A 22,737-nucleotide genomic window follows, 5' to 3' on the forward strand; every position below is an offset into this window, starting at 1 on the left:
AAAAATAAATTTTAAAAAACACAATAAAGTTATATAGGATATAAAATACATAATAGAATGGGAAACTGGGTAAGGAAAATAATCAGAAAATTAAATGCCAAAGAGATTCCACTCTACTGCCAAAAGGAAAGAACACCAAAACAAAACTTTGAACTGTTTCAGAATTCTGGCATTACAACAGGAGCTCTTAGGAGTTTGAATAAAATTCTGGCAATTACTTTCTCTCCAGTGGTTCCAGGCTTTAACTCAGATCATTACACTGGATGCTGGAATTCTGTTTAATTAAAACAAAATTCACATAAAAGGATTTCATAATCTCAATATGCTTGAAAATACTTTTAAAAGGAAGTGAGATTATAAAATAAAAATTCAGTTCAATTAACATAATAAATTATATACAGTCTGTCTCTCAATAGATTGCATTCTAAAAACCAATCTATTAAGAACTGTTCAGAAGTCAGAAGTCTTTTTTCATATAGTGTGTCCTGGTGATTGGTCAGTTTTGTTGGAATGGTATTATGAACACTATACTTAAATTAGGTAGGCCTCTGTGCACTACTCTCTGACCCCCCAAGTACCAACTGATATAACAAGAGCAAACCTGGTCATGGAGGACAAAGACAGACAGAGCACTAGTGATTCCTAATCCCATTAAACTTCCTTCCCAGGCCCAGTGCTAGCCAGATATTCCGAATTGAGGAACAAGTGATGGTTGTTGCTAGATGTTCAGGGCCTCTAAACTTGGGATATCCCTGACTGTTATGTGACTTCTTCGTCCTTCGGTATTCACAAATATGGATCAAGTTTCCTTGTTTTTAACTTTCATAAAGCAGAGTGTTAATTTCATAACATTCTAAACATATCCTATATTTTCTTACTAATTCTTGACCCTACATAAGTCAAACTATGTTTAAAGACATTTTTGAAACAAAATTAAGTAAATGAAGGAGACTTAAAAATAAGTCAACAAGGTAAGATAGCAGAGTTAAAGGAAGATGGACTTCAAAGTTAGACACACCTGATTTGGGCATACAAAGCTGTCACTTAGCTGTGTGGTCTTGGACAAGTAAGTGTCTTTAAATCTTTTTCAGCCTCAGTTTCCTCATCTACATAATGGGAATAATGTCTCACATCTCACAGCATTATAGTGATGACTAAGTAGGGTAATAACATATATTAGGATGCCTAATATAGCTAAGTCCCCAAAACAACTTGTTTAGGTACTCTTATGCCTTTTCAAACATTCTCCTTATAAAGAAAATGCACGATGTTCTGTACTTTACAAGGATCTTACTTTTGATGAGCCTTTGCTTTGCCAGGAGGTAAGATGCTTAAATTTGTATTTCTCTTATTTTAAAGCCTTAATTTTGTTGTGTTTCTTTTAATTCCTCTACTAGTCTTTTAAATTACTGATTTTAATTTTTTGTTAACCTAGCCTATAATTATTTTCTCCTTCAATCAATTATATCCCTGATGTTAACTTTTTATTACATTTCAATTGTCTTCTAGTTATTATATTGACTCTATATATTTCTTAAAATGTAGCCTTCTCCTTACTCATGATTATTCCTTCTTCAATAACAGGCAATGCCAGGTAATTTAACCCCAAACTATATCAGTAACTCAATTCAGATAGAAATTCAGTTGTAAGGGATAATATTCATAAAAGATCACTGAAGATGTGGTCTTGAGTATCTGTTCTTCTAAATGGTCTGACTATTGTCATTGGATCAAGCCAGACTCTTGGAGACCTGTACGGCTGGACCACACAGTTTTGGTGTCCATCACTGTAATCCGGGGCTTCTCAGCAGCAGCACTATTCACATTTTGGGTCAAATAGTTCTTTGTTGTGGGGTGCTGTCCTGTGCATTGTAGGACATGCACCATCCCTGGCCTGCTAGATGCCAACAGCATAGCACCTTCCCCCAATTGTGACAACCAAAAATGTCTACAGATGCTCCCCTCAGGAGCAAAACTGTCTCTAGTTGAGAAGCCCTTTAAACTGAACTGGACTTTGGGGTTTTGAAATCAGCTTACACTGAAGGATCTGTTTAAAACAAAACAAAACAAAACAAACAAAAAAACAGCCATATGAAGGAACAGTATTGAGGATACATCTACTGTATTACTCAGTTTCCCATTATGAGGGCCCATAGGAGAAATCTATCTCAGACCTCAGTGCAAACAGAATGTTATTTTCTTCTGGACAGTGTGAATCCTTACCTAATCATATTTTCGTTCTTTCTTTTTTTCCCCCCCCCACTGGAAAAGCTCAAAAGCAAATTTAGAGCCCATCTTTGGTAACAGTGTAGAATCCACAGCACACATTTACATGTACTAAATCTCCCGAATATCTGTTTGATGTATTCTTTTTACCATGAACTTATTTTCATCTTACTATAATACATGTATTTCTGCATGTGAACACAAACCCTCTTTAGAATGAGATTAAGTATAAATAAATAAAATCGGTATTAAACTCTTATACTCTCCAGCAGATAACCCCCTTCAGCCTCACTTTATCACATTTCTCCAAATCTCCTTGTGTTGAACCTGGATCTTTTAGTGATCCATTGCACATGTTTATGTCTATTCTCTCCAGTCAAGCCATACAACTAAACTCATTCACTTCAGTGAGCTCTGTCAGATATATATATCAGCATCTATGTGAAGCTTTATAACTATGTCCTTTTACATTTATTAGAAGGATATTCTCCCAATGAAGACCAGCACATGGCAGGCATGAAATTCTAGGTGCTATGTGTCCAGACGGTTGTCCAGGCATCAGTACATTATCCTGCAGGACGATAGAAAACCCATGTCCCTTTACTCTTGCTGATGCTGGCTGTGAAAATTTCCCCTTTTCCCACTAATGCCCTCTTCTAATCCATGCCAAGTAACATTTGGAACTCATCTTGAGCCCTGGTGCATGACATATGGTGACACAGGAGTGGCCCATCTTGAACAACAGTGACAACTATGAAGGGTCCCATATGGTCCTACACTCAGATTACTTTTGATAGTGCTGAAAGAAATGATTTCCTCTCATTTTACCCTTAGCATAATCATTCCTAGATTTTAAATCTGATATCAGTATTACAAAGGTTCATCAACAGGTGAGTGGATAAACAATTTGTGGTATATCCACACAAGGGAAAACTACTCAGCAATAAAAGATAATATTATTTGTACCTATACATAGAATGAAGTGAATCTCAACAATATTATGCCAAGTAAAAGGCACAGAGTACCAATTGTATTATTCTATACATAAGAAAATTCTAGAAGGGGCAAACTAATCTACAGTAACAACGCAGATTGTCTAGGGCCAGCGGAGTGCTGACAGCAAAGGGGCCCAAGGCAACTTTATGGAAACATGGAAAAGTTCTTTTTGATATAACCATCTTGATAGGAATGGTGATTTCATAAGTTATGCATTATCAAAATACTATACACTTAAAATAGGTGCAAATGCATCCTTGCTAAAAATGTATAACTTCAAAGTAATGATGAGAAAACATGAGACAAACCCAAATTGAAGAACATCCTACAAAATACCTGACCAGTACTCTGCAAAAGTATCAAGGGCATGACATATCGGAAAGATGAGGCTCAGGGGAGTCTAAGAGGACATGACAAGTGAATGCAACACAGAAATCCTGGAACAGAAAATGACACTAGAAAACTGGTAAAAGTCCAAATAAAGTCTATAATTTATCATACCAATACCAATTTCTTAGTTTTGTTAATTATACCATGGTTATATAAATTTTTAACGTTAGAGGAAGTTATCTATGAAAACTCACTGTACTATTCTGGCAACATTTTTTAAGGTCTAAAATAAAGTTTTTAAAATGAAGCATTTTATTGTATATAAATTTTAATTCATTAAAGTTCATATAAAATTAAAACAAAAGTAAATGGGAGTTATTAAGAAATAATTCTATCCCCAGCCTGATTCTCCTTTAAGGCTCATTAAATGTAATATTTAAATCCAACAGCGTCGGCCTGCGGACTGAAAGGTCCCGGGTTCGATTCCGGTCAAGGGCATGTACCTGAGTTGCGGGCACATCCCCAGTAGGAGATGTGCAGGAGGCGGCTGATCGATGTTTCTCTCTCATCGATATTTCTAACTCTCTATCTCTCTCCCTTCCTCTCTGTAAAAAATCAATAAAAATATATTAAAAAATAAAAAAAAAAAAAAATAAATCCAACAAAATGCTCTTCAGTATTTGAGTCAATAAATCTAGTAAATAAAACACACAGTATTTCTTACCTAAAAGAACCACTAAGTTAAAGATTCCTAATTGAATAACAATCTCAGAATTACTTTCCTCAGAATCATATGATATATTCCTTCCCCAAATACTAATATACTAGAAGCCCAGAACGTGAATTCGTGAACCCCGCCCACCCTCGCAGCCTCGCCATGCTCACAGCCCCGCCCACCTGCGCCGTCTTTAGTCGTTAGGGCGTTAGGGCCACAGGCCTTTTATAATATAGATAATTAACAATAAAATCATTACTTGTTCAAATTATGATGATGCAATGATTCATAAAACTCTGAAATCTACAGGAAAAATATTTAATTTCTGACTCTCACATCTAAGAATTGTTATATATTTGAATTCCAAAAACTGTATCATCTTATATAACATTACTTAAAGACAGAAAGAAATGAGTAGGAAAACATTCAAAGAAAAATTTAAACTTTTATAGCATACCTCCTCTGTTGCCATTTTCTTCATCCTACAAAATAAAACATATATATCCATATATGAAACCATATTTATAAACTCTAGTGAAATCACAGCAAGGCTCAATCCAATTTAAACTACCCTCCCCAAAATGTGCTCATTATAATCTCATTATAACAGTGCCTTTTGCCAAAAGGTTGGAGCCTTCATAAACAGAGACAGGATGACTATGGGTGAAGCCAATCTGGAGGGAAGACATCGGGAGTTCAGTTTTTGACAATGAGTGTGGAGGTTCCCACAGTGCAGGTGTTAAAAGTAGGCAGCTGGATAGATGAACCTAGAACTCGGGAGAGAGGGCCAGGCTGGCCACCACTTACTGTGCTATTACGCTAATAAAATGTGCCTTTAGGGGCTATTACAGGGGCCAGAACTGTCTTTGTATAAATTGAGTGGCTCCAAAATGCTATATATTTTATTTCTTCTATTCAATTTTGAGATTTGGTTTTATTCATTGCTACCAGGCCGTCCTGCTGCTATGTACCACCTCTAGCTGGGAAATCAGAAAAGCAACTTTGCAAAACTAGTATAAAAATACATTTATTCAAATATTTGTTGAAATGCTATCATATGAAAGCTATAATCTACTGTAGAAACAAAAAAAGTGGACTGATAATTTATCATATAACTTTTGACCTTTATTTGGCTGTCCAAATGTACAGGGTGAGGTAAAAGTAGGTTTACAGTTGTATGTAATACATAGAGTTTATTCTTGTATTATTATTTATTAATTATTTTATTATTTTCCATATAGACAACTGTAAACCTACTTTTGCCCCACCCTGTATATATATTTTTTCTGGTTATAAGCTCTGTTCTGAGACTGGTGAGCTTATCAGCTAAGTAACATAATAAAGATAATGTTGTATTAATTGCACATTTTCTAAAAGCTATACAATAGGAATTTAAAAAAAAAAAACTCCTTTGAAGTGAATGGATAAAATTTCATAATTAAAAAGGAAAAGATTTCAATACGTATTTCCCATGTAAACTTTGCAAGACCGACCTATTTGCAAGAACATCTGTGTAAATAATAGCATTAAAAATTAGTTTACTGAGCAATTACTCTATACCAATTCCAGGACTAAGTGTTTTACATATATTATATCATGTAAGCAGCACTACAACCTGTGAGAAAGGTGCTGTTATTGCCTGTTAGGTGACTTCCCCAAGATCGCAGAGCTAGCAAGGGGCAGAGATGGGACTCAAACCCAGGCTCTTTTGACTTCAATGACTATGCTGTTAACAATTATACTGTGTGACTAAAACTTCTAGAAGTATTTTTCAATAATAGAAATAATAATAATGATGACGACTCATTTTTTACCTGTGTTTGGTAAAATTATCTTATGAAATGATATCAACTATATGTTCATCATGACCAAAAAGCTCTTCTTCAAAACAAAATCAAAAGACAAAACAGACTCAGCCTTAATATGTAATTAAAGGAAGGGACTCTATTCCTTGTGTGTTAGGCTCTCACATGTGGCCTAACAGATAAGGAATACTAAGCTAGACACTTTAGGATACAGTAGATTCTTAGAAAACCCAGGTCAGTAGTTCTATAGACATTTCAAGAACCCCAAACTGGTAAATTTTAATTCCAAAAATAGCACTTATTCATAACCCTTAAAAACTATTCACACTATGTTTTAAAAGACAGCCTAAGAGTCATAGAAATTTTGAATTAGAAATGGTTTCCTAATCTTCTAATTCCACTCCCTCAAATTAAAATGGAAATCGAGAAGCCAAAAGAAGTTAATTGGCTTGGCCTAGGTCTCACAACTTTTCTAAATTTCTTATTTCCTTACACTGTTGTACAGTAAGTAAGAATCAGGCATTCATGTTGGCAAGTTAAAATCCTAGGTCCACAACTTACTCATAATGTGACTCAGATCAGTTTCCAGATGTTATGTAGGCTAATAACGAAGTGAGATGACGCTCATAATGAATAATAAAGAACACACAGCAAGTACCCAGCGTGTCAGCTGTGTTATAATTATCCCATGCTGCCCCTTATGAGACCATGCTACTACTCTACACTGAAGCATGGGAATGTAATTCACCCTGTAAGAAGCTATGTTTTCAGATTCTGATTTGCCATTATATTACATATCTGAAAGTCATGTATTATTCTAATCCCAATAACTTTTTGTAACTGCCAGAACATTTTAACAAAGTATTGCCTCTGCATTCTCTGCCCATAAAACTCACCACCTTTCTAGAGAGTAGAAAAACAGCTACTATTAGAAAAAGTACAATAATTTGGAATTAGAAGTCCTAGCAAAATAGATTTGGGTTTAATAATCAGTATAACCTTTCAGAGATTAAAATTTCTGTTCTAGAAGATAGAAAGATATCTGAAAGAATATAGTAAAAATGAAAATATAACACTTCTAAGATAGAAAAGAGGTGGGAAAGGGGATGAGAAGATAAAAAGAAGACAGGAATAGCTTTGCTTTTGTTTCAAGTGACTTTAACTACATCTCTTACCTTATATGAAAACTGAATTGCAGACTCTGGGGGATAAACAATAAAATGCCTTAATGTAAAACCAAAGCCTTGAGATGTTCTTTTCAACATAACTGTTTTGGGACCTGGCCAGGAGAACGCTTCATCTTCGGATGGTGATACAGTTTCACTTTGTTCTTTTCCATCTTTATTTTTTGACACCTAAAATGGAAAGATATTGAAATGTTAATTACTAACACAATATACTTCCTCACTTAGAAAAAATTATATGCAAAAATATAATACCTAAGGGTGCAGATATGATCTTAATGGAGAAAAAGAACCATATTCTGATGCATGAACCATATGTATTAGCACAAGTCACGCAGATCATCAAAAACCAAATGTATTTTAGAAAGGGATGCTATGAAAAGTTAATCAGAAGTAAGACAGAACTCTTGGAAATTAGAAATTTGAGAGCTAAAATTTAAATTCAATAGAAGAAATGAAAGAGAACACCAAGGAGAGAAACCAAGATGGCGGCATAGGTAAACACCGGAGATTGCTGCCTCGTACAACCACTTCAAAAATACAACTAAAAGACATAACGGACATCATCCAGAACCACAGGAAGGCTGGCTGAGTGGAAATTCTACAACTAGAAGGAAAGAGAAAAGCATACCGAGACTCAGAGGAGGCGCAGTGCAGAGGTGAAATACTAAGGTGCGGAGTGCATGCGGAGCAGGCTGGCGGCTGAGGGCGCAGTTGTCGTTTTCAATCGGGGAGTCTCAGGCTCTGAGCTCCAGTTCCGGGCGAGTCTCTAGGGACCCAGACTCATACGGGGGGAATGTCTGGCATCGGTCAGAACCCGAAGGCAGCTTTCTCTCCGAGGGGCTTGCAGCGATTAATGGGACACTGAGAAGCAGAGTCTCTGAGGGCAAGACTGAGAGCAGCCGTAATTGCTAACCCCGCCCTGTTGATCCTGTGGGACCCGCCCCGCCCAAGCCCTGCAGGGAGACTTTTGCTGGATAGCCTCAGGAAAAGGCTAGATTAGCACCTCCCTAGAGATCCAGGAGCCAGGAAGCCCAGAGGGCAGAGTGGGACCATCCAGTTTGCAGCTCCGTGGAACCATAAAAGACACACTCAGGGGGCAGACTCAGTGAGCACCAAAGCCCCATCAAAGCAAGTCTAGCCCCAGAGGGGTGTCTCCAGCACAGAAGTTCTCCCACTGCAGACACAGCTGATTCTCACAGCCAATTGGCCTGGAGGTCAATTCCTCCCAGTGATAACTACAACAATCAAGGCTTAATTACAACAAGACTGTGCACAAAGCCCACAAGGGGGTGCACCAAGAGTGTCTACCTCAGGTAATTGGGACACTTAGCACAGAAAGGCACTCTATTGACACAGCGAAGCATAAAAAATGCTGAGACAAAGAAACAGGACACAAACGACAGAATTGGAGGAAAGCAAACTGCTGGATATAGAGTTCAAAACCACACTTTTAAGGTCTGTAAAGAACTGTCTAGAAGCCGCTGATAAATGTAGTGAGATCTTCAAGAAGACTGGTGAAACCCTCGATGTTGTGATAAAGAACCAACTAGAAATTAAGCATACACTGACTGAAATAAAGAATATTATACAGATTCCCAACAGCAGACCAGAGGATCACAAGAATCAAGTCAAAGATTTGAAATACGAAGAAGCAAAAAACACCCAACCGGAAAAGCAAAATGAAAAAAGAATCCAAAAATACGAAGATAGTGTAAGGAGCCTCTGGGACAGCTTCAAGCGTACCAACATCAGAATTATAGGGGTGCCAGAAGAAGAGAGAGAGCAAGATATTGAAAACCTATTTGAAGAAATAATGACAGAAAACTTCCCCTACCTGGTCAAAGAAATAGACTTACAAGTCCAGGAAGCGCATAGAACCCCAAACAAAAGGAATCCAAAGAGGACCACACCAAGACACATCATCATTAAAATGCCAAGAGCAAAAGACAAAGAGAGAACATTAAAAGCCACAAGAGAGAGAAAATCAGTTACCTACAAGGGAATACCCATATGAATGTCAGCTGATTTCTCAACAGAAACTTTGCAGGCCAGAAGGGAGTGGCAAGAAATATTCAAAGTGATGAATGCCAAGAACCTACAACCAAGATTACTTTATCCAGCAAAGCTATCATTCAGAATTGAGGGTCAGATAAAGAGCTTCACAGATAAGGAAAAGCTAGAGGAGTTCATCACCACTAAACCAGTATTATACGAAATGCTGAAAGGTATTCTTTAAGAAGAGGAAAAAGAAGAAAAAGGTAAAGATACAAATTATGAACAACAAACATGCATCTATCAACAAGTGAATCTAAGAATCAAGTGAATAAATAATCTGATGTACAGAATGAACTGGTGATTATAATGAGTCAGGGACATAGAAAGGGAATGGACTGACTATTCTTGGGGGGTAAAGGGGAGTGGGAGATCCGGGAAGAGACTGGACAAAAATCGTGCACCTATGGATGAGGACAGTGGGTGGGGAGTGAGGGTGGAGGATGGGGCGGGAACTGGGAGGAGGGAAGTTATGGGGGGGGGGGGGGGGGGAAGAGGAACAAATGTAATCTGGACAATAAAGATTTAATAAATAAATAAATAAATAAATAAAAATAAAAAGAAGGAAAGAAAGATATAAGAAAAAAAAGAAAATGTGCTACATATACACAATGGAATACTACTCAGCCATAAGAAAGGATGAAATACTGCCATCTGCAACAACATGGATGGACCTTGAGGATATTATGCTAAGTGAAATGAGTCAGTCAGAAAAGGCTAAGAACCATATGATTTCACTCATATGTGGGACATAAAACTGAAACTTGTGAACACAAACATCAGTATGGTGATTTCCAGAGGGAAGGGAATTATGGATAAGGAGGAGCTAATATATGGTGACTGGAGAAGATTTGACTTTGAGTGGTGGGCACACAGTGCAATATACAGATCTTGTAACATAGAAACCCACACCTGAAACCTATATGATATTTAAAAAAATAGATTATAACACTTGTCATAGCTCAGGAGAATAGTGTATAAAATACAGTTTCAAATGAGGAAAGATAAAATCTTGAACATCCATAAAACTTTTTACTAGATTTTTAGGTACATCTAAAAGAGAAATGGGCTCACAGTGATTAAGCAATTTGTCAAAAAGATACAGCTAGCCCTAACTGGTTTGGCTCAGTGGATAGAGCGTCAGCCTGTGGACTGAAGGGTCCCAGGTTCGATTCTGGTCAAGGGCATGTACTCCAGTAGGGAGTGTGAAGGAGGCAGCTGAATCGATGTTCCTCTCTCACTGATGTTTCTAACTATCCCTCTCCCTTCCTCTCTGTAAAAAATCAATAAAATATATATATTTTTTAAAAAGATACAGCTAGCTGCTCAGTCTGTTCTATGCCATCAGTGGAAAGGAAATAATAATATGATTTTACACATTTACATATTGTTTATCTTTAAGCTACTTTCTCCAGAGTCCTAACACCACTGAGCATTAATCTTATAGAAATTAATCCTCACATATTGAGTTTCTTTAATGGGACATTTCTTTGCAAAATATTTCGGCACAAGTGGAAATACATTTTTTATTAAAAGGTTTATTTGTTTGAATTAAAAGACTCTTAAATAAAGTCTTTTTATATACTAAACATACATGACAATTCTTGACTTGCAGCTTATGAAGTTTCTAAAAGATTTGGGTGTTGTTTTTTTGTGTGTGGTTTTTTTTTTGTTTTTGTCTACTCCAAGTTGATAACAATTGGAACTACTTTGATGTTGAATATCTAGATGGAGTTTTCTAAGAATTCTGGTTTTCAGTGGATATTTTAATATTTAAGGCATGAAAAATGACCAAAGAAGTTCTAGCCCTTTGATGACTTGAAATTGAAAAATCTAGATGACTTAAGTCCAAAATATTTCAAATTAAACACTTGAATTTAATTTTTAAAACGATAACCCTTAACATTTAAGTATATTATTGACTTGGAAATTCATTTATAACATCTTTCATCTAAGTTGACTGTTAATATGGATCTTTCTGCTGCTGATGTCTATTTTTTACATATTTTCTTGAATAGAAGCTCTATTACCAGTTAATATAATAGTTATTTTCAGAAGCTACCTTTTTTGGATATGAATAAAATCTTGTTTACTCCAAGTCAGAAAACAGATTGCATTTTTTGGTTAAAAACAATGATCTCCCTATCCTTTGGGTACACAGCAATCTCCAAATTAAGAGTCAAACATACAGTCTGGCCAGTGTGTCTCAATGGTTGAGCACTGACCTATGAATTAGGAGACCACGATTTCCAGTCAGGGCACATGCCTGGGTAGGGGGCCTGCAGAAGGCAGCCCATCAATGATTCTCTCTCATCATTGATGTTTCTACCTCTTTCTCTCTCTCCCTTCCTTTCTGAAATCAATATATATATAAACTCAAACATACATTTCAGTTCATTCTAGTAATGCAGTCCCCTCTAAGCAGGCATGAGCAATACTGAGCATGTATACAGGCTAGAGAAGATATAGGTAGAGAAGGTCAGACCCGTATCATACCTTTTTAAAAAAACATTGTAATGATCTAGAATAACAAAGACTCATATAAATATATATACAAGTAAGTTTTCCAAATCTAAGTAAATTTTGGATTATTAATGATACTACTGGTACATTGGCAACTGTTAATAAATCACTCAATTTCACTAGCCTAAACTATAGAGGCTATCTATCTATGAGTATGCTAAGATGAAAAATGGTTCTTATTATTTTAATTTTTATTTCATTAGTGAGGCTAACCATCTTTGCATGGAACATCCAATTCTTAAAGACCGTAATACAGGAAAGAATACTAGACAGATAGTCTCTAGCTTGCTTAAGATTGAATTACAAAAGAACATGTTGTCACTGGAATTCAGAACACAGTTCTCATACAAAATTGTAAATGAGGGTTCACAGTAACAGAAACCAAAGCAAACTCCCTGGGAACTGGAAAGAGAACTTAAAATATAAGGAACTCAGAGGTGACCACCTGGGGAAGCTGCCCCCAAGATACTGGAGAACAGACAATAAGCCCCGCATAGAAGGAAAGCCAAACTGTCTCACATTCAGATCAGTCTGAGCACCAGGATACACCCTAATTTCAGGCAGAGACACCAGTGTAAGTCCCTGTGCAGCAAAGACAAATGACATGAAGTGAGCTAACAACATCCACAGTCCCTGGGGAAGACAGGGCTTAGAGATGGGCTGCCATCCAATTTCTAATGTGGTAATGGACCATCCTTTTATGCCCTTTTAAATGCACACTGTCTCCAAGTTGAACTCAACTGTGTTTTATTCGTTTCAAAACCCCAGCTAAATAAAAAATTCCCAGTGCGGGGGTCCTTATATTATAATTTATTCATGAAAAGTTATGATTAAATATCAAAAAGTATTGTATACACATTTTAAAGTGTATTCTAGTGCTTACTATTTAAAGAAATCCTGGGATTGAAGCCTTTAGAAAAGCAATAAATTATTTTAATCACTCCATAATTTATGCTCGATAAATGCATTGCCTTTCAACATAACGTATTTCTGGAAACTACTTTATAAAATGAATCATTATAATAAATAATATTTTTTACATAGAGAAAATGCCTTAATTAAAACAGAAATTATTCAAATTATATCAGAAAAGCAAAGCTATAATAATTAGAAACCTCTAAAACCATTTACAAGTGCAAACTGTTATGATTTTAAAATAAGCATAAATACACCAGCTGGATATTATACAAGGAGGATATTAAAGTATTATAAAGTACATATAATACTCATAAAAATACAAATCCAACATACCATAAATTTTACTAAAAATGTATAAGTTACAAATAAGGAACATTAATCGTTTCAATCAGACTGAACAGCTAAAGGGAATTTTATATATACACTAGAAGCCCAGTGCACGAAATTCGTGCATGGGGCGGGGGGGTGTCCCTCAGCCTGGCCTGCACCCTCTCGAAATCCGGGACGCTTCAGGTAGCGTCCCTAGGTGAGGCTGGCAATTAGGGCATATCAGGGCTTTCCTTCCCTTGGCTGCTGGCAGCTGGCCCTGCCCCCGCCACTGCTACTGCTTGCCATCTGCATGGCACTGCCTCCCTCGTGGGATGTGAGCGCTGGCCGGTGGTCATTCAGCTGTTCAGTCGTTCGGTCGATTTGCATATTATGCTTTTATTATTATTATGATAGATAGATAGATAGATAGATAGATTTTTTTTTCTCCCCCCTTAATCCTCACCCAAGGATTCCACTGATTTTTAGAGAGAGTGGAAGAGAGAGGGAAAGACAGAAATATCGATGTGAGAAAAACACATCAATTGGTTGCCTCCTGCACAAGCCCCGACCAGGGCCTGGGTCAGGAAGGAGCCTGCAACAGAGTTACATGCCCTTGACCAGAATTGAACCCTGACCCTTTGGTCCACAGGCATAAGCCCTATCCACTGAGCTAAACCAGCTAGGGCGGGAATTATATATTTTTAAAAAGGGCTTTTTATATCCCTTTACTCTCCTTTGCTTTGGTTATATAAGGCTAATGTTTATGGTTACATTGGATGCTATGGGCATTTCTTTAAGCACTAGCTGGTGGATCAACTCCCAAATCAATTTCCAGATTTTTGTGATGATAGTGATGTTGTTATAGAATTCAAATTTTCATTAAAAAATTATAATATCCACAGGTAGAAACATGAGTATCTTCTTAATTTTTTGAAATTTGATTTTCCTATATCCATTTTAGCATAGCTATTCCACTCATTCTCTGGATCTTCTATCTTTAAAAATCTTTATCTCCAAGTAGATGTCATCAATACAAAAAATATTTAATAAGTAGTTTTTAAGAACTTGTGAAAAATGAAGGCCTGGGGTTGATATAACTTGCTTTGGTTACTCAAACAGAGCCTACTCAAGGAAATTGAAAATTAGATGACATTATTCCTATTTTATGGATTTTTAACACTGTACTCCTAGAAAGTAAGCAACTTATCAAAGTTCTTACAGCTAGTGAATGATGGGCCAAAGATACGAACAGATACTTCACAAAAGAGGAAATGCAAAAGGCAAAGAAGTATAAGAAAAGATGCTCAAGCTCATTAGTCATCAGGCAAATTAAAACCATAAAATAAAGGTTTACACACCAAAGTGGCTAATTTGGTTTTTTAAAGCTGGTAATCAATTACTAGCTAGGATGTAGAGTAACAAGAATTCTCTAATACTGATGATGGAATTATAAATTGGTGCAACCACTTTGAAAAACTGCTTGGTAGTATCTGTTAAAGTTTGTCCATAAAATGTGAATATTCTGTATTCCAACAACTCCACAACTAGGTATATACTCAACAGATATAAATACATATAAAGCCCTGTGCAAAATATTCACAGCAGCATTATTTGTAACTAGAGGCCCGGTGCATGGATTTATACACTGGTGGGGTTCCTCCGTGTAGCCTGGGGGATCAGGCCGAAACCAGCAGTCCAACGCTGCCTGCCGCTCCTGCTTATCCCAGCTCGGCTGCACCTGCCTGACCCTCGGTAGGCCTGCTGCCACTCTGCTGCTGCTCTGCTGCGGGCTCCAGGCTGCGGTGGCCAGCCATGAGCCCTGTGCCTGACGCCCGTAGGTCAGCTGTGCAGGAGCACACTGACCACCTGGGGGCAGCTCCTGCGTTGAGCATTTGGCCCCTAGTGGTCAGTACGTATCATAGTGACAGGTCGCTTAGGCTTTACTATATATAGATGGCAAAAAGTTGGAAACAGTCATATGTCCATAAAAAGTCAAATGTCATACAATGAACTACCATAAATAAATTCTTAAAGCTCATGCAACAACATGGATGAATTTCAAAGTATAATTATAGTGAAAAAAGTCAACACAAAACGGTACATAGAATGTGATAATATTTATAATACAATTCAGAACAAGAGAATAATGACTCCATGGGGCATAATAGAGGCTATTGAGGAGACCCATTAATATTCTATATCTTGATCAGAACAATGATGCACAGGTGTGTTCACTTTGTAAAATTTCACCAAGCTGTATATTTAACTATATATTTATATTGCTGATATCTATTTAAAATGTTTGCATTTTTGTCAAAGCATGCTCATGTTTGTTTAAACATGAATTTAATTACATAACTGTCATGCTAAAACCCTACAACAGGCTTCCCATTACGCCTGGATAGGACTCTGACCTCATTCCCTTACTGTTCCCCTGCCACCCAACACACAAATCTATTGGCTGCTTCAAACCAAGTTTTTTCCCATCTTAGGGGCTTCACCTCTGCTATTCCTTCTACCTGGAGGCTGACATTTGTATGGCTTACTTCCTTAATTCATTCGGACTCTGCTTAAGCATCACCTACTTAGAGAAGGGACTTCAGAGGATCTTTTCCTTACTAGTTATCTCAAGTGGACTCCCCAACACTCCACCTTATTTTATTTTTTTCTCAAAGCACTCGTCATAATGTGAAACAATATTATAAATGTATTTATTTGTCTGTCTCCACCCCCCAATTAAAATGTACAGTCAAGAAGAGCAGACACTTTGTTTTGTTCATACAAGAACAGTAGCAGAAAGCAGGTACATAAAAACTTGTATTGAATCTATAGAAAATGACCATTCTCTTTTCCCAAAAAGGAAACTTTAAAATTGTGATTATCTACTAATTTCTGTGTTTATTTGTTTACCATATGTCTGCCCCACTAATCTCCAAAAACAGACATGCGTACATGCTCACCATTTTATAAGCAATACCTTGCACAGTAACCAGGCAAAAACCAGGTGCTGAATAAATATTTGTGGAAGCAGAAGATATACATCAACGCATCACCTAAACTTCATGTTTTTCTAAGCTCTCTATAAATATGCATGGTAATACCCTAGTCAGAATCTAAACATTAGGATTATAGCCTGAATTAAGCTCCATTAATCTCCAGGCCCTAAAAAAAAGGTCACCATTTCCCCTCACCATTATGCATAGGACCAGAATCACCAAATAAAATACTTTGGTCACCATTATTGATGATAAGCTTAACATAAATTCCCATTCCCTCCTATGCAGAAAGAGTTAACAGAGAAGGCCTAAGAAAGCAAGCTATGCTTAGAGAAAGGTCTGCTTACAAGGTTGGTCCTTACTGGCATCTGGGGGCTTAGATTCTTACCATTCCCTAAATCAGTGGTTCTCAACCTTGGCTGCACATTAGAATCACCTGGGAATCTTTTTAAAATCCTGATTTCTAGGCCTCAACCTCCGGAAATTCTGTTTCTTTGTTACTAATGTTGTGGCCCCACCCCATAACAAAGAAACAGAATTTCCGGAGGATGAGGCCCAGAAATCAGGATTTTAAAAAGATTCCCAGGTGATTCTAATGTGCAGCCAAGGTTGAGAACCACTACCCTAAATGATCAAAATGACTTCCTGTGCCTGAAGTGTTTATGCAAACAATGAGGTTTATGCTGAACACCTGCTTTCCTTGTGGGAACTTAGGTACTTGCTAATCAAAAGGTGCTTACACGACCAGCCCCCAATAAAAACCTTGTCTCAAATAAGTTTTGCTGGTAGACAACATTACACATGTTATCTACACTAATAATAGACAAATATGTAAATTGACCATACCTCCGTGACAAACCCACAGCCAATTAGGAGGGACTATGCAAATTAGTGGGACAAAGATGGCGTCCACCACAGAGCTAGCTGGAGCAGGCGGAGGCTTGGGTTGCCCCGGCGACAGAGGAAGCCAAGCTTCCCACCCACCTAGGCCAGCCGCAGAAGGAGGGGCCTGTGGGCAGCAGCCACAGAGCAGGCCGGAGCGAGCAGGAGGCTTGAGTCACTGGAGCTGGCCACTGAGGGAGGGGCCTGCAAATGGCCCTCAGCCCCTTACCCAGGCTGGCCACACCCCTAATAGGGTGAGGGTCCCCGCTGGGAAGCGTGGCCAGCCTGCAAACAGCCATCAGCCCCTCACCCAGGCTGGCCAGGAACCCCAACGGGGACCCCCCACCCTGAAGGGGGTGTGGCCAGCCAGAAAACGGCCCTCAGCCCCTTACCCAGGTTGGCCACGCCCCCTGAAGTGAGGGTCCCCACTTGGGGGCATGGCCAGCCTGAAAACAGCCATCAGCCCCTCACCCAGGCTGGCCAGGCACCCCATTGGGGACCCTCACCCTGTGAGGGCATGGCTGGCCTGCCAACTGCCCCAGCCCCTCACCCAGGCCAACACCGACCCCAGTGGAGACCCCTACCCCAATGGGGGTGTGGATGGCCTGAAAACCACGACAGGCCACTCGCCCAGGCCACCCTGTCCCCCAAGGGAACCCCCACCCTGATCCGGGATACCCTTCAGGGCAAACCAGCCGGCCCCCACCCATGCATCAGGCCTCTATCTATACTAATAAAAGGGTAATATGCTAATTAGACTGGGAGACTTTCCAGGAGACCTTCCGGATGTTCTTTTGGACAAAGCCATGGTGGTGGGGCCAAGGTAGAGGTGGTTAGGGGCCAAGGGGGGAGGGCAGTTGTGGGTGGATCAGGCCAGGATGGGACGGCAGTTGTGGGTGATCAGGCTGGCAGGGGGGTAGTTGAGGGTGAGCAGGCCGTGGCGGGGGGGGGGGGAGGGGGGGAACAGCTGGGGGTGAGCAGTATGGCAAACAGAGTGGTTAGGGGCAATCAGGCAGGCAGGCAGGTAAGCAGTTAGGAGCCAGCAGTCCCGGATTGTGAGAAGGATGTCCCAGATTGGAGAGGGTGCAGGCCGGGCTGAGGGACACCTTCCCCCCCACCCTGCACAAATTTCATGCACCAGGCCACTAGTAGAATAATAGGAAAATTCCAGGACAAGGGGAAGAGGGAAACCAAGACAGATCATTAAACAGCAGTTTGTAGCCACCTAGTAAACCCTATCTTCCTTAAACCAAGGACATTAAAGAGTAAATGGTTTGGGCTAGGAGGAAGAGGGGAAAGGAGGGAGAGAGGGGGAATGGGAGATATCTGCAATACTATCAACAATAAAAAATATATTTAAAAAAAAGAATAAATGTTTGCACTTCTCCACAACCAGAGGATAAATAGCTCAAATCACCCGATACCAGCGGTTCTCAACCTGTGGGTCGCGACCCCTTTGGGGGTCAAATGACCGTTTCACAGGGTCACCTAAGACCATCGGAAAACACATATATAATTACATATTGTTTTTGTGATTAATCACTATGCTTTAATTATGTTCAATTTGTAACAATGAAAATACATCCTGCATGTCAGATATTTACATTACGATTCATAACAGTAGCAAAATTACAGTTATGAAGTAGCAACGAAAATAATTTTATGGTTGGGGGTCACCACAACATGAGGAACTGTATTAAAGGGTCACGGCATTAAGAAGGTTGAGAACCACTGCCCTATACTCAGGGAAACAGATAACAGAAATCCAATTAAGTACTATTTGCCAACCACACCTAAGGACAGACAAATTAAGAGAATAAATCTCATTTTGGTAGAACAGCATAAAGCTGATGAATATTCTATTGATCCACCCCTAGGGCTGCCCCTATACCCCCAGATTTTAAAACCCCTGAAAATGAAGGTCCCAGTAGGCACTCTCCCTCCAGGGAGCAAAACCATGCCATTCCCTTTGCCCTCTCCTCCGCGGCCCCCACTCCCCAACACACTCTTCCCCCTCCCTCCCAGCACGTATCCCCTAACCTCTAAGAGACCCCATGAGACTTACAACCAGGAGAGCAATGGGCAGCAGCAGCTTGTCTTGGGCTAACCCCCTGAACTTGTCTCCAAGGCCCCCTTTTCTCACACTTCCCAGTGAGCCAAGGCAGCCCAGCCTAGGCTCTCCTGTAGCTTCTTTTATGCTCTTCCTTCTTTCACTCTCCTAAATATATTTTGCTGCAGTCAATAAATTCTTGCTTGCTTTTCTACACTTTCTCTTAATTGAAATCTTTCCCTCAAGAAGATAAGAACCAAGGCCTACCCATCTCGCCAATAACATTGTCACAATTTGTTGTACAGGAATTAAGTGTACCCTCTGTCTCCAGCGAGGAAAGAACCTTGGAAGCTTGGGTGTGATTTTTTTCTGAACTTTGTCCCATACTCCTTTTCCCTTTGCTGATTTTGTTTTGTATCCTTTTGCTGTAATGAACCACAGTTGTGAATACTACTATACGCTGAGTCCTGTAAGTCAGTGGTTCTCAACCTTCCTAATGCCACGACCCTTTAATACAGTTCCCAATTTCATTGTACAAATTGAACATAATTAAAGCATAGTGATTAATCACAAAAACAATATGTAATTATATATGTGTTTTCTGATGGTCTTAGGCGACCCCTGTGAAAGGGTCGTTTGACCCCCAAAGTAGCCGAAACCCACAGGTTGGCGACCCACAGGTTGAGAACTACTGCTGTAAATCCTCTTACCAAATCACTGAACAGGGGGTCGTTTGGAGGATCCCCAACACATCTCCCAATTCTGAAATGGATTATAATCTATCACAGCTGTAGAAAAACAAAAGAAGAAAGAGAAAATTGATCCCACCTTCTGGTATTCACATTCCTGTGCAATCTCTTCCCCTAGAGTGTGGGCTGGACCTAGTGATTTCCACCTAATGAATGGAATTCAGCAAATGTTCTGGGATGTCACTTCCAAGATTAGATAACAAAAGACTGTAATGGGCCAGTCCATGTGGTTGAGCTTCAACTTATGAACCAGGAGATCAGAGTTCGATTCCGGTCAGGACACATGCCCAGGTTGCAGACTTGATCCCCAGTAGGGGGTGTGCAGAAACATCTCATCATTGATGTTTCTGTCTCTCCTTTCCTCTCTAAAATCAATAAAAATATTATTTTTTAAAATTATTAAAAAGACTGAGATGTCTGTCTCCTCCACACACTCTTCTCCCATGCTCCGACTTATGAACTGAGCTGCCATGTTGTGAGCTGCCCTCTGTAGAGGCCCCGTGAAAGGAAAGTGAGGCAGCCACAGCCAGCAAATAACTGAGGCCCTCAGCCCAACAGTGTGTGAGGAGCGAATCCCACCAGCAGCCAAATCAGTGAGGCAGAAGCAGGTCCTCCCCCAGGCAAGCCCTGAGGGGCCTGAGGCTGTGGCTGACCCCAGAGCCGGCAAGTGCACACTGAGCCAAAGGACCAGTGAGGCCACATCTGGATTTCTGACCCACAGAAACCGTGAGACAATAAATGTTATTGTGTTAGGTTGCTATTATTCTGCAATACATAACTAATACACTCTACCACCCAAAACAACTAAAAAAGCCAGACAACATATAGGAGACAATGGTTTCCAGAGACTGGACATCAGACAATAAAGAACAGTGATCTGTGAAAAAAAGGAAAGCAAGTAGGCCCCATTGCCCTTGCTTACTATGAAGTTCCAAGTCATGGCACAAGGAGGGGGAAACCAGGCAGGGCCCAGTGGTCTCCCTAACATTAAATGAAGCCCAGGTGGCTGGAGTTGACAGGGAAGAGCACTAGAGAGAAGAAAGCAGCCCAGAGAGGGAGCTCTGGACATCTGCAAAGGGGCCTCCCCACTTGGTCTTCAGCTGATGACCCTGAGGGGAGAGAATTTTCAAAACAATCATGGACCAATCCCTGAAACTCACACAGGCCTGGAACAGTGCCTGTTTTCTACCAGTCAGAGTGGGGCAAACCCCCTAATCTGTGGAGTACCAGGCAAAACACTCCAAAGTATATTGCCTCACTAGTGGGACAAAATTAGCTCTAAACCAGTGGTTCTCAACCTTCCTAATGCCGCGACCCTTTAATACAGTTCCTCATGTTGTGGTGACCCCCAACCATAAAATTATTTTCGTTGCTACTTCATAACTGTAATTTTGCTACTGTTATGAATCGTAATGTAAATATCTGATATGCAGGATGTATTTAGGTGACCCCTGTGAAAGGGTCGTTCGACCCCCCAAAGGGGTCGCGACCCACAGCTTGAGAACCGCTGCTCTAGACTAAAGCTGCTCTGGTCTCATGCAATAAAGGTTAAAAATAAAACTCAAAAAAAGGGAAAGGAATTATATGCCAAAGGAACTGCGGGCCAATATACATACAGTTGGGAGTGTCTGTAGGTGTTACTAGTAGATCCAGGTAGAGAACAGAGCTGGAAAAAGGCAGAGATGGGCACTCACTTCATACAGGATTGAAAACTGAGGCAAGGGCTAAGACACATGAGGAGGACAGCTCTAGGAAGCTTGGAGGAAGTGATATCCATATTAAATGAACTACAGGTGCCAGAACTGCTATGTTAGACTGTGATGGAAAAGACAGATCTAAAGGCTAAGAGAAGTGGGCATGCTAGAATGGGTCTAACATATCAGACCAGAAATCCACCCTGCTATGTTCCTGGGGAGGGTGGAGGACACTCCGTTTACAGAGGCAATACAGAAAGCACTGGCGCTGGTGGATCAGCTCCTCTGAGAAGCAAGGTGCTGTCAGTCCCCAGCAGGCCAGCACTGACAACAGGAGATACTGCTATAAATCCGGGCCTCTGTCAGTCCCCAGCAGGCCAGCACTGACAACAGGAGATACTGCTATAAATCCGGGCCTCTTAACAAGCAAAGAGGATGTTAGCATCACATAACACCAGAGGCCAGGTAGCAGATTAAACATTCAGAGTCAAGGTGGAGAAATTCAGAAATGAGCATCAAAATCAGGATGGCTTTCAGGGCCCCTGGCCCAGAATCTACAGAGAGGAGTAGAAAGCATGTTATTCCTAGGGGCAGTCCACTGCTGGTGCTTACCTGTCCCTGGGGAAGGCAGGTGTAACATCCCAGGACAGACATCTCAGTAAGCCAAGGGAAATTATCCAGAGAGGGAGGCCGGTGGACCTACCAGATACTGAGAGAGTAGTGCAGTGGTCTTGCAAAGAGGGTTTGGGCAAAGGGGTGAGAAGGGGTGTGGGGAAAACAGGGACAAATAAAGGGATGAATTCCAACAAGAGGAGAAGAGAAAAAGACCCTACTTCAGCTTTCTGTTTCCTTACCTTTTTGCCTACTTGGTTCCTTCCTCCCACTGTCCTGTCCCACCTTTTCTTCTCTCCCTGCTCCTATGATCCCCTTCTCAGTCCATATTTTCCCCAGTACTCCCTAAGCTGATCATCAATTAAAAGTATGCTTATTTCACATTCTGAATATAGCTCTATTATTCCTACTTTAGAAGCTGATGAGTTGAACACTAAATTCTTCAACTAAAAGGAAGTATTGTTTGACAGCAAAATTCTAAATAGCTCCTACATTTGTTTGTATTTGAACATTCTTGGAAAAAATAGGCACTGCATACTTCAATGCACCTACTATAAAGTTTGTAATAAATGAAAGATTTTTCCACTCATCCTCTAGCCAAAAGTCATTGTGAATGGTCCCTACATAAGCAATTTCCCTTCAGGCATGAATAAACATGGTATAACACAGGATTTTAAATGTCATTCCTGGGTA

General features: G+C 39.9%; 1 protein-coding gene across 9 annotated transcripts in view; it reads right to left on the reverse strand.

Moving 5' to 3' along the window:
• The window catches only part of ARHGAP21 (Rho GTPase activating protein 21), a 139,293-nt gene that overhangs the window by 86,827 nt on the left and 29,729 nt on the right, over positions 1–22,737 (reverse strand). For all 9 annotated transcript variants that reach the window (XM_070432879.1, XM_070432872.1, XM_070432902.1 and 6 more), the window contains 2 exons: positions 7,248–7,427; positions 4,725–4,749 (listed from right to left, as the gene is read on the reverse strand). In XM_070432879.1, coding sequence (XP_070288980.1) covers positions 4,725–4,749; positions 7,248–7,427 — 205 coding nt within the window. The remainder of the gene's footprint in view (positions 1–4,724; positions 4,750–7,247; positions 7,428–22,737) is intronic.

This window comes from Myotis yumanensis, unplaced genomic scaffold (assembly GCF_028538775.1).
Source record: "Myotis yumanensis isolate MYYU_CA2020_CCGP unplaced genomic scaffold, mMyoYum1.0.hap1 SCAF_1, whole genome shotgun sequence".
In the NCBI taxonomy this organism is placed as follows: domain Eukaryota; kingdom Metazoa; phylum Chordata; class Mammalia; order Chiroptera; family Vespertilionidae; genus Myotis; species Myotis yumanensis.